General features: G+C 37.1%; 1 protein-coding gene across 3 annotated transcripts; it reads right to left on the bottom strand.

Moving 5' to 3' along the window:
- Positions 1-3,113: 3,113 nt before the first annotated feature.
- Positions 3,114-13,532, bottom strand: LOC764115 (putative threonine dehydratase). Of its 3 annotated transcripts, XM_011667284.2 has the most exons (11): positions 13,444-13,532; positions 11,912-12,287; positions 10,924-11,093; positions 10,632-10,748; positions 9,465-9,611; positions 8,517-8,721; positions 6,855-7,051; positions 6,125-6,255; positions 5,271-5,419; positions 4,638-4,730; positions 3,238-3,704 (listed from the first exon to the last, which is right to left on the bottom strand). In XM_011667284.2, the coding sequence occupies exons 2-11, from the start codon at positions 12,240-12,242 to the stop codon at positions 3,301-3,303; spliced, it is 1,944 nt and encodes a 647-aa protein (XP_011665586.1). In that variant the 5' UTR covers positions 12,243-12,287; positions 13,444-13,532; the 3' UTR covers positions 3,238-3,300. The 3 variants fall into 3 exon arrangements, with proteins under 3 accessions (XP_030829312.1, XP_011665588.1, XP_011665586.1); XM_030973452.1 differs by lacking the exon at positions 13,444-13,532 and having other exon boundaries at positions 3,114-3,704; positions 11,575-12,003; XM_011667286.2 differs by lacking the exons at positions 11,912-12,287; positions 13,444-13,532 and adding an exon at positions 11,426-11,566 and having other exon boundaries at positions 3,114-3,704.
- Positions 13,533-15,245: the final 1,713 nt, after the last annotated feature.

Genomic DNA, 15,245 nt, shown 5'->3' with positions numbered 1-15,245 from the left:
TAGTCCTTATGAATATGTACGGCAGGGGATAATTTGAATAGTCCTTATGAATATGCACGGCAGGGGATAATTTGAATAGTCCTTATGAATATGCACGGCAGGGGATAATTTGAATAGTCCTTATGAATATGTACGGAGGGGATAATTTGAATAGTCCTTATGAATATGCACGGCAGGGGATAATTTGAATAGTCCTTATGAATATGCATGGCCAGAGGATAACTTGTATAGTTCATATGTAGCTTGAAAGATTCACAGGTACTATGAATCAGCCAATCTTGGCATGTACATGTAATTTGAAAAATGATGTTTAGTATGAATTAACCAAGCAACTTTGCAGTCTAATGAGGACCATGTTGATATGCATGTACCTGTAACAATTTTGTTTGATATGATATAAAAAAAAAAAAAAATAAATTGTGACATCTCCATAAAGGTACCATTTTGAAAGGGTTACAACAGGCGTTGTGGTGTGCACACCTGTAATCCAGCTAAATATTGAAGTTACAAACGGATTCAGCGTAGGACGCAGGTTTGAAACTGAGTCGCGTCTTTCGGATGGTGACGTTTAAAGGTCGGTCCCCATACGTAAATAATCATATCTAATTGTTACACATCTGTAAAAACCCAATTGCACACACACACACCAGCTGTATTGGTCTTATCATCAACAACATGCAAATTTGACCAAATTGATTTGCAAATAACTAATACAATCTGTTTTTGTATCATATATTGAAAGAAGAAAAAATTAGGTAAAAATCAGTGTTGATTTTCCTTTGCATGAAGCACAAAATAGTATTCTCTCTGTAATTCACTTAAAAATCAATATGTACAGTTAAACCTGTCTTAATGGCCACCTCTCTTTAAAGGCCACTTGTCTATTTTTAGTCATCTATAATGCCTCCCTCTACAGGAAATGTTTGTTGAAGAACCTGTCAGGAAAGACCACCTGTCTACAGTGGCCACTTTTTGTGTTTTGCTTGACCGTATTGTGTTATGCATATGGTTACTTCGATCAGGGTTGTCTTTGCGAGAAACAAAAAAAGACTGAAAATTAGTATTGCATACTTGCTTGTTGTAAAAAAAAAATGGATTTTTGATGAGTTTTCAATTATTTGGGGTACTATTATTACTCTTTCTTTCTGTCTGCTAATTTTCATTGATTCTTTTTTGTAAAGAATGTGTTCTTTGTGAAATAATGTTCGACACATTACAGATTTGTAAATAAAATCACTTTTCAATGAAAAAAGATATCACTATGACTCGTGTGTTTTATCTTTGTTGTTTGCTTCTAGTTGTAAGGTCAAGTTTTTTTTCTTCCTTTTAAGTCCCACTTATAGGGTAGCATAATAAATATACATAATATACAAAACCGAAAGAGGAAATGAAAATGAGAGAAAAAGGAATGAATACCAGTAGAGAAAACATATATGGGCCATTTGCACCCTTTGTAATTTTCAGTTCAGATACCCAATTAGTTACATACTTTTGAAAAGTATGACAATAGGTTTTGTCTAAAAACTAACAATTTTCTGCAAGATGATAGGATGGAGTGTGCAAGAGTTCTGCCGGGTCCCTTCCATATCTTTTTCTCTCCCTCCCCAATCTCTCTTTCTTTACCCCGCTTTCTCTCTCTCTTCCTCACGCTCTCTCTCACTCGCTTTTTTTTGGGGGGGGGGGGGGGGTGGGGGTAGAACTAGAAATGAAGAATTCTCTCCCTTTTAGTATTCTCCAAAGAGTCCTTTTGAGGAAACAAAACCAAAAGTTAGGAAGAGGGGGAGTGTTAATACCACTAAATGTGATATATCTTTGTTTTCCTTGCTTTTTTATATATTACATAATACTGTTATAAAACCTTTTGAGTCAATTAGATGATAATTTATTGATCATTTGTAGGAGACAAAGAAAGATATATTTCCCCAATTCCTAATTTTGACAAAACACTACCAGTAAATCACAACATACACTCTAAAGCATAAATAATATTTTATAAAATATTTTAATGTAATAGAATTGTACAAACTTGTTCATACATACATGTATCTCAGTAAAATAAATGCATACTCTTATACACTCTTGTGGTGGAATGCTGATTACACATACGGGTAAGGACACAAGTTAAGGTATCGAGAAGAGAGTGCACATCATTTTTTTGGTGAAAGTCTAAAGCCAAAAATAAGGTTGTATTTACAACATATTTAGTTCCAATTTCTTGCAAATAAGTATCATTATTTTTGCTTCTCTCCCTGAAGGTATTGCATCTCTGCAATATTTGTTTGAGTGAATGTTTTGTATATTATTTATATCATGTTAACTTTTATTTTATAACCTTGACATTTATTGTATGTGCATTTGAAGTTTAAGCGAATTAAGAACATGAAATGACATATGATTTTCTTGAAAATACACGAAATTGAGGGACATTTCTTGACTCCACTAACGATTGTGTGTTACTAACTTTATATGAAGCAACACTAAAGGATTATGGCCTTATGGGAGATAATAAATGAAGGAAATTGTCCTAGCTTTACAAGTTGATTTCTTATCATTATTTTTCACCTTCATTACATTTATAAAATTGCATTCTGTGCTGAACAGAAACAAAAATAGAAGTACAGATGACTAAGATCATGGTTTCCATTTATAAGGCACTGAAAAACACTGTCGTAGTTTATTGAAATTTTCTTTAAATAATGTACAGATTCTGTCATAATTTTGTTTGAACGAGATCACACATTTCATCAAGAACTAAATCAAGCATTTATTTTGTGTCCACGTTGTTTAAAAAAAATCTGTACCACTGGTGAGCTTCTGTAACACTAATGTATTAACAATGTTGCACAGTTCACCAGGGGAGTGTTTCACAAAGACTAAGATCGATTTTAAGTTGGACTTAACAATGGAAGGTTGTTCATGCCACTAGTTACTTTCACCATTGGTATCTCAATTATGATCTTTAGATGATATTTTTTTCCTTCAATAATGAATAGTCAACAAATTTAAATTCTGTAGATTTGTGACCATGATTTGAACGTCCCTTGAGAGACCAATGCCAGTAAATGGTGATAGCAAACGGTGGCATGAACGGCCTGCCATAGTTAAGTCCAACTTAAAGTCGATCTTTGTCTTTGAGAAACACTCCCCTGGAAAGGAGAATATTGTTTTGCAGGTCCCACACGGCTTATTGCAATCTTTGTCACAGTACAGATCCTGTCATGATGTTTTCGATGATGGTTTCATGATGTTTTACTGAGACATTCTGTCCTTGCTGGTCCAAATTGTTTCTTTAAACCCCCGTCATTGTATAGACACTGTAGCGACGATGTCTTCACAATGTTGCACGGATCCTGTAATGACGTTCTCTTCATAATGTTGCACTTCATTGTTAACTGAGACACTCTTCTGCAGGTCCAAATTGTTTCTTGCAACCTCGTCATCCGATGGATCCTGGCACGGCGTTGTCTGCACAATGTTGCAAAGTTCTTGCGGAGAGACGTTGCCCCCGGTGATCACCACAACCACCTTCTTGCCCTTGACGTCGGGCACTTTATCAAAGAGAAGCGCCCCAAAGGCTGCGGCCCCCGCTGGCTCCACCACCAGGCCGGCGTGGTAAAGACGGGAGACAGAGGCAATGATCTCAGCCTCGCTTAATAACAGGATTTCATCTACGTATTTGGCGACGTGTCGATAGGCATTGTTACCTGATGATTGTGAAAGAAAGAAGTGTTAGTTATAAAGCCCCACTGCACTTCTTATAGCTACTTGCGTCCTTTATATAGCATACAATGCCTAAATGGTGACCGTTGGTTCACCAAGGTCTCCTTTTTCTTATGTTAATTGAGAGCTGATTTGATGAGATAACCACCTGTCAGTGACGTCACTGGGTGGTCTAATCCCTCTGGCCAAACTAGTGGAGGTGGGCTTTAAAGGTACTGTACATCCTTTAACTTTTAGATTTGTAAGAGAAACAAGACTAAATATAAATGACTGACAATGATATATTTGAATTAATCAAATTCCAGATGTTATTTCTGGAAGAATGGAATGATATCCACAACAGTTAGGTACCTCGATGTCAACAGAGAATTCTGACTCCTATATAGTGTGTATAGTGTATAAGCTAATCACATGAACTCACACTGAATATTCAAAGACTAATAAAAAGTAATGACATTTGCCCTAACATTTTAGAAGAAAATATATGGTAGCTGACTAAGAAGATAGGACACTGAAAAGAAAGGAATTCATGAAACCAGTAATCCGGCCCATGTTTGTTACATGCGCTTTTCTTCGTTCACGTGTGCAGTGTGTTTTGCCCCGAATTACACGTAGCAGCAAATTTCTGTAAGTCTGTTTATACCAAACTGGTACAAGACACCTGTTTCTTACATGTGAAAAACTCATTCTTATATTAAAAACAAAAATACCCAGCACTCAATACTACTACAGTTAACTCTGAAGAAGTCAAATTTATTGCTACCGTAAAAAAAAGTTAGACTTACGCGAAATTCAATTGGCTTGTAAAAAATTTGAATTGTTCGACCTTGAATTGTGCAGAATTCACCATCTTTTTAACCCATGACCTTTGACCTTCAAATGCAAATCAAAAGATTATTTCATTGGGTCAAACTTACCTGCATAAGGAGGAGCTAATCCAGAGGCGATGGAATGAACTGAAGGATTTTGCACAACCTTGCCTAGCTGCTTGCTCATATACATAAGACAGGCTGAAAGAAAAAAAGGAAAAGAATCAATAAAAGAATTAGAGTTAATGCCAATGTTATAGTTTAGGAAAGCTTTGAAGATTTTATTTTTCAAATTTAATTTGATTTCAGGAAAAGCTTCTGGACAGAATTACATAATTATGTGAAATTGAGTTCAAATATAAAAAGTAAATTCAAGTTAATTTAAAGAGGCCTAACCTTTGATTTAAAGCCCCACTGTACTACTTATAGCTACTTGCACCCTCTATATAGCAAACAATGCCTAATCGGTGCCTGTTAGTCCCCCATGATCCCCTTTTTCTAATGTTTATTGAGAGCTGAATTGATGAGATAACCACCTGTCAGTGACCTTGCAGGGAGGCCTAATCCCCCTAGCCAAACTAGTATAGACGGCCTTTAAAGGTGAAAATCTGAAAATATTTCATTTGATTTATTTTATTTTATTTGATAAAATGCAAAATACTATCTTTTGTCGCCAAAGTCTACGCACAAGGACAGCTTAAGAATTGTTTGAACCCAGTGACCTAAAAATGTTTATCTTACCTTGCTCCGGTTCCACCCCGTAGATCCTTGTATGAGATTTGCCTGAGAGTTTAACAGCAGCGGATATTCCAGCGAGTAAACCTCCTCCCCCACAGCATACCAGGATGACATCAGGGTCTGGCACCTCTTCAAGAATCTCTAAACCTGTGCTGAAAGCAAGAATGAGATATCAGGAAACAAGATGAACAGGACTGCATTTCAATTTCAAACAGTGAAACCTGTCTGTAAAGACCACCAAGGGAGACAGGAAAAGTGGTCTTTATAAGCAGGTGGTCTTTATGTACAGGTTCCTTTAGTACATATGTTTCAATGAGAAACCATTTTCAAGGGAAACACAAAAATGTGTGTCCATAAAGACCACCCAAGGGAGACAAGAAAAGTGGTCTTTATAAGCAAGTTGTCTTTGAGTACAGGTTCATTTAGTACATGTTTCAATGAGAAACCATTTCCAAGGGAAACAAAAAATGTGGTCTTTATAGGCAGGTGGTCACTATGTACCGGTTTCTTTAATACATGTTTCAATGAGAAACCATTTTCAAGGGTAACAACAAATGTGGTCTTTCTATACAGGTGGTCGCTAAAGCAGGTTTGACTGTACCTTCATCCAGGCTACTTATAATATATGTGTTCGTCTTGTTCAAAGTGAGTGTATTTAAAAGTGCAATACCCCTTTCTAAAAGTACATTGAAGCTCATAATTTAAATAAAGAACAGCCACATGGAACCCATTAAAACTTCAAACAATCTTTTTTGGGGTGATTGGTACACTTTAAAACTGCTCAATGGATAATATTTTGAACAAAAAATAAATAAATGATATTTATCATTAAAAATAATTTTAAAATAAATAATTACCTTCCATGACCACATATCAAATGTATATCATCGAAGGGATGTAGATAGTGCATGCCCTCTTCAGATACATAGCGATCAACGGTGGGCTGAAGTTCAATGCTGGGTAGTCTCTCAACTTCAGCTCCATAACCCTGAAGAAGAAAAAAAAAGAACTGCATAATCACGTCTTTACAAAATTTTTGCATATTGTACAAAATGCCAGCAAGAAACTTTCATGCGGTTTACAAAAATTCAGTGTTGGATTGCTCACATTTTATTTCTATTTTGTGGGCATTACAGGGCATTGCAGGGATCTGCACAGTGAAAAACTTGCACAAATTCAGCGTTGCATCGCTTTATACTGATTGCCCTAATTAAAATCCCTGTTCTGAAAGGGTTAATAGTCCAGGGGAGTGTTTCCCCAAAATCCTAAGTCAAACTAAACTCTAAGTTGGAGTTAACAATTATGGAAAGCCGTTAGCATCTTGAAAATATTTTGTAAAAGTTAATGTAAAAGGCATAAAATGTTGATTTGAACAAATCATTCATATTTTCTATTATCAAGGAGATTCCATGTTCTTGATGTGGAATTCATGAAAGTCCAAAATTACTTCAATTTTTGCTTTTGAATATATTTTACTTTAAGGCTACAAATGGCTCTCCACAATGTTAAAATCCAACTAAGAGTTAAGTTCAACTTATCTTTGTGAAACAGGCCCTAAAATCTGTTACTCTATGTACATGTACCTACCTTCATGGTATCCTCCCTGTTCTGTGGGGCTGTATCAGGCATGAGCACCCTCGCCTTATAACCAAGCTCATGAAGAGCAAACGAGAACGCCTTCCCATAATTCCCTGCTGACATAGTGACTAGTTCCAGTTGTCTTTTGGCCATGTACTGGGGAATGTGAGCCAGCTGATTGGCTAGACCTCTCACCTTGAATGAACCTGGTAATGAATATTCATATCAATCGATTTACATTTTAAGTGCTGAAACGAACATTACGGTGTATATTAAGATAATAATGATCAATGTGTCTCTTTCATTTTCATTTTCATTTGATTTTATTTCCAGGAACATAAAGGAATTTTACAATAACCAAGAATACAAGAAAACAAATTACAATAATATATAAAACAGAAAAAAGCCATCAACTTATGCCTCATTAGTTGATGCTCATGTATGACATTTATCCACATCAAAATCATTCATAATTCTCTTGAAATGACTGACTATTAAAATGGTAATGATACTAGGGCCCTGTTTCATAAAATTTGTTATCAATGTCAAATGTCACATTTCTTTAAAAATTGGTCGATATTGCTGTCCAAATCACCTGATTTGCTTCACAGTTATTCTTCTCCAAAAAAGAAATCAGCCCATTTGCTCTACAGTTCAAAACCCTGTTTCTCTCAGTTAGGAGTTACTCAAGTGCAGATAGATCGTATAATGAACTCACTCACATCTAGGATCTAGGAGAATCATTGTATAAAACAAATGGTGCATGTTTTCATTCGTACATTACAGTAGTTCATCACAGTAGTTCATTACAGTAGTTCATTACAGTTGTTCATTACAGTTGTTCATTACAGTAGTTCATTACAGTAGTTCATTACAGTTGTTCATCACAGTTGTTCATTACAGTTGTTCATGACAGAAGTTCATCACAGTAGTTCATTACAGTTGTTCATTACAGTAGTTCATCACAGTAGTTCATCACAGTAGTTCATTACAGTAGTTCATCACAGTTGTTCATTACAGTAGTTCATTACAGTAGTTCATTACAGTTGTTCATTACAGTAGTTCATTACAGTTGTTCATTACAGTTGTTCATTACAGTTGTTCATTACAGTAGTTCATTACAGTTGTTCATTACAGTTGTTCATTACAGTTGTTCATTACAGTTGTTCATTACAGTAGTTCATTACAGTAGTTCATTACAGTAGTTCATTACAGTAGTTCATTACAGTTGTTCATTACAGTAGTTCATCACAGTAGTTCATCACAGTTGTTCATTACAGTAGTTCATTACAGTAGTTCATTACAGTTGTTCATTACAGTTGTTCATTACAGTTGTTCATTACAGTTGTTCATTACAGTAGTTCATTACAGTTGTTCATTACAGTTGTTCATTACAGTTGTTCATTACAGTTGTTCATTACAGTAGTTCATTACAGTAGTTCATTACAGTAGTTCATTACAGTTGTTCATTACAGTAGTTCATCACAGTAGTTCATTACAGTTGTTCATTACAGTAGTTCATTACAGTAGTTCATTACAGTAGTTCATTACAGTAGTTCATTACAGTTGTTCATTACAGTTGTTCATTACAGTTGTTCATTACAGTTGTTCATTACAGCATCTTTTGCTGCTTTTGAGGAGAAGTGTCACATATTAGGGGCAGCAACCCACCTGTTTTCTGCATGTTTTCAAGCTTGAGACTCAGGTCGCAACCAACGTCCAGCCCCAGACAGTCTTGAGCGTGGTGCATCATGGGAGTCCGTACACAGAGGGCGCTGTCCTGTACGACCTTGTAAGCCTTCTCAATGTCATCCAGAGTGGCCTTGGGGCAGTTCTGGTTGTACCTGAACATCTTCTTCCGTTTCTTCTTCGGTTCCTAGCCAGATTGAAATCAAATCAAACATCACACTTCACACCACGTCCTTCTAAAAAATACAAGTGCAATTCTTGCAACAATGGGATTGAATCTTATAAAGAGCTTCACCTTTGATCCTCGCTCACTTACATTCCTTGGCAACGTTGCACAAAACTTACTAATAATGGTAACTTTGTCATCAATGGTAACTACCATGGAAACCTTGATTTTGATTGGCTGTTGAGCCCTGTTACCATGGTAATTGCCATTACCATTGATGGCAAAGTTACCATTAATGGTAAGTTTTATGCAACAGGCCTTTGTCTTTCCATAAAATCATTTTTTGTTAATGTTAGATTTCTTACATGTGCTATTATCAGGTGCAATTCTGTACTTTATGCATTGTTTTATATTCATTTCATTTCATTTATTTTATTCTCCATAAAAAAACATTAAAACATACAAACATAATATACAGATAAAAGGTCGATTACAAGAAAAATACAAAGGGAAGGGGCAAACAAAATCTTATGGGAATGTGGGAATAACAAAATGACAATTAGCCTTATGAACGTCGACCCCTTTAAAATTATACACTGTATACACTCATATTGATGAGAGAAATAATGAATCTAGAAGAAAAATTATGGCATCAAAATTTGGTCAGTGGGGAACAATTTCTCAACACATTTTAGAATATGAGGGCATACCATGTGCAATCTTTTACAACAATTTAGGAATACATATTGGACACAGATACTAACCTCGACTAGCTCATGCTTTGCATGTTCATCATCCTTTGGAAGCTTGATATAAACACGGATCTCTTTCTTCACATCCTCCCCCTCTAGCAGCTTGGTTCGCACAAGCTCCCTGACTTCTCTGCACTTTTTTGGTGTAAGTGCGTCCGCCTAGACCAGATGAATAGAAGAAAATAGTGTCAAAAAGCTGGTTTCTACCCTAATTAGACCAAATGATTGATAAATAGACTTATTGGAGATTAGACCAAATGGAAAATTAGTTGAAATGATGATTAGACCATATGGATAGTAGACAGGCTGGTTGTAGACCAAATGGCAATTAATCAAAGGTGGCTCTACCCTTGACAAGATAATGGACGGAGCCATTGCACCAATGTATACATATCTGTTGGGTCAGTAAAACTGTTAATTTTTTGGGGTACAGGTAGAAGTTTGAAATTTAAATTGGATTCAATTGCTACTCTGCACATGATAATGCTCAAGCGGTCAAAAATATAGATTAATGCCTTGCCCAAGGATTTTAGTGCCACAGTGGGAATCGAACCGTGAACCATGGGATCCCACAGTTTGGTGACACTAGACCAAGACACCTTTATATTGGGATAGGGTTAGGGTTAGAAGGATCAGAGTTAAGGTTAAGGTTAGGATTACATCCAACATGTACATGTAGGAACAGGGTTAGGATTAGGGTTACTTGTGAGATGGGGATTAAAAAATTGTTACAATGTCCTGGTAATGCCCTAGTGCTAAGGTAGGGTAGGATAAGGTTCTGGGTTAGGGTAAATGTTTGGTTTTCGGTTGGGGTCAAGATCACGCCCTAGGGTCACTGCTAGAGCCAATGGATTAGGATTAGGATTAGGGTTACACCATACAGTGTCACTTGTTGGATAGAGTTCTTGAATAGGATTATTGTTACTTGTGTGGTGGGGTATCTGCAATTTTGCCACCACGTGACCAAAATTCATTTAAGCACATCTGTACTATTTTACAGGATGGATTAGACCACCCTGCAAGGTCACTTGACAGGTGGTTATCTCATCAAATCAGCTCTCACTTAACATAAGAAAAAGAGGATCATGGGGGACCAATGGTCACTGATTAGGCATTGTTTGCTATATAGAGGGTGCAAGTAGCTATAAGTAGTGCAGTGGGCCTTTAATTTGTTCTTACCTTGAAGTCCGGGAGACGCACAACTTTCTTCATTGCAAGCATGGCAGGGCAGCAAACCTTTCTCGTACCAACTCTGTTTCTCCTCTTCGGTAGTGGGGTTCCTTCTTCTAGAAATCTCTACAAAACAAGACAAAGAATACAAATCAAGCCAAGTCTTAAATTAACGTCTAGCACTTGTTCACAGATGACTGGGTAGTAATATCTGTAAAGCGCTTAGAGACTGAATTCCGTATTAAGCGCTATATAAATATAGATTATTATTATTATTATTAGACAAATGATTATTCTTTACCTTTTGCTCTCTCATCACTCTTCGATTCCTCTGCTTCTCTCTGGAATGCCTATCCTTGCCGTAGACACAGGAACACATGAACCGTGACACGCTGAAGAATGGCACTCCATCGTTAGGGATCATAGCGTCCTTCCATATCGTATCGGAGAAACGAACCCTGTATGGCACCACTGGGGGAAAATCACAATATTTTCACATCATTAAACTGCAAACACAATGTTTTTATTTTTTTCTTGATAGATTGCATCTATTTCATTTTATTTTCAAGTTCTGTTTTCCCTTTCAAATTATCGTTTTTTTTTCCATTTCCAATCTGTTTCATGCAATCACAGAAAGACCCTTACCTAACACTTGACCTAGATATGCTGTTTGACCTTCCATGTGATTTTCTGTTTGGTTTTCTTCACTCTCTTCTTCTTTTTCGCTTGGTCATTCTCTTTTGCTTTTGATTTAGAACCATTAGACTTTTTTTAAACAATGACAAAGTCAGTATCATCCTTACCTAACACTTGACCTGGACATGCTGTTTCACCTTCTGTTTGACCTTCCATATGATTTTCTGTTTGGTCGTCTCCGCTCTCGTTCTTTTGCTTTTGACTTAGAACTTTTTGACTTTTTTTTTAACGGTGATAAGGTCCGTATCATCCTTACCTAACACTTGATCTGGATTTGCTGCTTCACCTTCTATTTGACCTTCCATATGATTTTCTTTTTGTTTTTCTCCACTGTCTACATTAGCTTGGTCCTCCTCTTTTGCTTTTGATTTAGAACCTTTAGACTTTTTAAAAAGAATAACAAGGTCAGTATCATCCTTACATAACACTTGAGCTGGATATGCTGTTTCACCTTCTGTTTGACCTTCTATATGATTTTTTCTTTCTTTCTTTTTTCAGCTCTCTTCTTCTTTCGCTTGGTCCTCCTTTTTTGCTTTTGATTTAGAACCATTGGACTTTTTTTTAAATAATGACAAGGTCAGTATCATCCTTACCTAATACTTGATCCGGATTTGCTGTTTCACCTTCTGTTTGACCTTCCATATGATTTTCTGTTTGGTCGTCTCCGCTCTCTTCTACTTTTGCTTTTGATTTAGAACCTTTAGACTTCTTTTTAACGGCGACAAGGTCAGTGTCGTCATTGCCGTCTGTGCTTCTCCACGGTCCTGTTTTCCACTCCGTGACGTATTTCATCCCGGTCTCGAATTCATACGATTCCCGTATGCTTTCCGCGGCTTCGGTCGAGGGCACCCATCCCACCAGACCATCTTCGCTGAGTGAGGTCCAGGTTTCTAGCCGTCGAGTTTCCCTAATGATTCCTGTCATGGCTGGTGGAATCACAGGAATGCTAGGGGCAGCACAGGAAGGTAACTGTATCAGAAAATACCAGTAAAAGAAAATCTGATGTCAATGCTTTAATAACAATAATAATAGTGTAAACTTATAGAGGACACACACCGTCCAGGGATGCTCCTGGCGCTAGCTCAACAACAGTTCTCTTTTACATGTACAAGTAAAGTAATAATCCTTTAACGAGTTTAATCACTAGTTTAGTAAATAGCTTACTAAGGCTGGATCCAAGTCACTTCTTCACCTTATCACTCAATACTCGCACCCGAGGACACTCTCTAAAGATTTTCAAGGAAAGGTCTCGTCTTAACATAAGGAAATGCTTTTCAGCAACAGAGTGGTGTCTGACTGGAATAGTCTCCCTCAAGAAATAATTGACTCAAACTCCATTGATATCTGCAGAGGTGAACGTTTTTGTCCTGGGAATCGCATGTCAACTCATTATCATTAGATGAATAGGAACATGTGCAAGATAAGCAAAATCATTAACACTTCAATAGCAAATTTCCTTCATTTTTAATTAAATTCCTGCGTCTCATGACTTGGAGTCTACTTCATTAGTACTTTACTTGGTTACTCCTAAAGATTCCTAGTGGAATTTAAACTGGAGGTCGTGGTGACGTGACTTGAGTAGAAAGATCAAACTTAAACTTAAGTTAAACTTAAAGAAGACTCATCCAGCAAACACCAAAAGTTACTCAGTTAGTTTGCAAGGTTTGTTGTGAATTGCGCGAGAGAATTCGAGAATGTAAAATGTGACTTAAACAATAGACCTATGCCATATCGCCGTCTGTACTGGCCTATTTTTTCACTATTTAAACAACAACAACCAACCTAAAAGATAAATATCAATTTTCATTGCAGAAGTTCCGCATGTCGCCAGGGTCACTACCAAGGTAGGTCTACGTTGGGGAGAGCACATACTTGCCTACACGCGCGCTGATCAAACACCCAACGCCACAGCTAGCGCTAGCGGCTTGAGCCCAGCCAGCGGACCCCGAGCTCCCCGGATCCGCATGAGCCTAGCCTCTGGAGCTCGAGCTCGGCGTGTGTAACGTGCAACTCATTATTAGATATATTTCCTACATGCTTACAAAGTATGACATCATTAATCAAATCTTTGCCATATCAAGACCTAACAAGTTATCACCAATCTGTAAGATCTAGATCTACTTACATTTTATTAAGAAAGACCTTTGCAAAAATAGTCAGTCGACTAGCTATGTGGCCTCCATACCATTCATGTATCAACAAATCAGAGCTAGCTATAGCGCTAGCGCACTACGCGCGCACGTACTCTTCAAGCGCTTTATTGCATGCTCTGTCGCGTCGCGTCGCGCCCCGCCGCGCCCTCGAAATGTTTTTTTTGGGATGTTCCCTCACGACTTTCACGAGCAGGCACGTAGCTAGAGTTTGATGTTTGGGGGGAGGGGGGATGGGGGGGGGGGGGGGGGCACATACATGTAATCGATCGGCGTAAAAAAAGGGGTCAAAAAGTTCAACCGATCTTGGAAATTTGAGGGGGGGGGGGCACGTGCCCCCCCGCCCCCTATAAAAAGAATAAACAAGAACACATAATTCAACATTTAAATTGGCTAATTATTCCACTTCATCGGAATCTCTGTATAATAATTAATAGTTATACGTTATATCGACAAAATATCGTATACGTGGGCCTATCGAGGGCACCCGCCCCTGGAATTATATCTACCCATTGGCATTATACTATGTAGGCCTACGTGAAAAGATGACACACTCCCCATTCGAAAACAAACTAAGACGTTACAAAAAATGAACAAATTAAAATCCATATAAGAATATGCTGTGATTTCGACAAGTCTCCGTGATCCATGATTTCAATTGTTTCCAATTGTTTCAGGTTTTGACTATAGATAATGAGGAGGAGGAGAAGAAGACGGAAGAAGAATTAAAGAGGAAGAGGAGAAGAAGAAAAAGAACAAGAAGAAAAAGAAGAAAAAGAAGAAGAAGAAGAAGAAGAAGAAGAAGAAGAAGAAGAAGAAGAAGAAGAAGAAGAAGAAGAACGAAGAAGACGAAGAAGAAGAAGAAGGAGGAGGAGAAGAATTAGAAGAAGGAGAAAGTTAAGAAGAAATAGAGTGAGAAGAAGGGTCGAGGAGGAGGAGAAGGAGAAGAAGAAGAGAAGACGAAGAAGAAGGAGAGACCCGTAAGTAATTGAGGTATTTTTTTTTAATGAATTATGTGTTTTTTCGTTGTTGAAGCGCATCGTATGATACCTCTATTTAAAAAAAAAGGGAACAAATTTATTTAAAAAGTAATCTACAATGTATAAATAGAAAGTAATTACAGAGCCTAAACGTCAACACCCGACCTCTCAGAAATTTTAGTTCAATGTAAGCCTATAGCTATCATTCAATTTCACATTAAAGTAATAATTCACAATTCAAGTTAGTACTACGTAGAGCAGTCAATGACTAGCCTAGATATATAGCAAGATTTTGGTAGAAAATAGAAAGTGTTAGGCCTATTTGTACTTGGAACATATAATGAGGAGTAGTATAATGTTCAAATTATGTGGCTTATATAGTTGGGGGATGAGGTATACAGAAGCGGATCTAGAGGGGGGGTTGGGGGGTTGAAACCCCCCCCCCAAAAAAAAAAATCCGGGGACCATTTTTTAAAAATCTTATCTTTTTTTAAAAACTTGTAATTTTATTTTATTCTATTTCTATGTATTTATTTCATTTATTATTATTATTATTATTATTATTATTATTATTATTATTATTATTTCTTTTTGGGGGGAGGGGGGGGGGGTTGGGCGAACAAATGTCACAGAGTCCCTTGCCCCCCCCCCCCATCAGCTTTTTTGAGGACACGGGCCACCGCCGAAGTGACAAGCTAGGCCAGCGTTGCCGATTCTCATCCCCAAAATCCCCACATTAAAAAAAAAAAAAAAAAAAAAAAAAAAGGAAAAAAAAAAAGAAAAAAAAAAAAAAAAAG

The sequence above is a fragment of the Strongylocentrotus purpuratus genome, unplaced genomic scaffold, assembly GCF_000002235.5.
Source record: "Strongylocentrotus purpuratus isolate Spur 01 unplaced genomic scaffold, Spur_5.0 spur5_contig_865, whole genome shotgun sequence".
In the NCBI taxonomy this organism is placed as follows: Eukaryota; Metazoa; Echinodermata; class Echinoidea; order Camarodonta; family Strongylocentrotidae; genus Strongylocentrotus; species Strongylocentrotus purpuratus.
This window is presented reverse-complemented; position numbering and strand designations above follow the sequence as displayed.

Coding starts and splice junctions, on each gene's coding strand:
- LOC764115 (XM_011667284.2), bottom strand. CDS start 12,242: ATGACAGGAATCATTAGGGAAACTCGACGGCTAGAAACCTGGACCTCA. Junction 6,256..6,854: donor ACAGGGAGGATACCATGAAG/GTAGGTACATGT, acceptor TTTCTTCTTCAG/GGTTATGGAGCTGAAGTTGA. Junction 3,705..4,637: donor ATTAGCTCCTCCTTATGCAG/GTAAGTTTGACC, acceptor CACAATCATCAG/GTAACAATGCCTATCGACAC.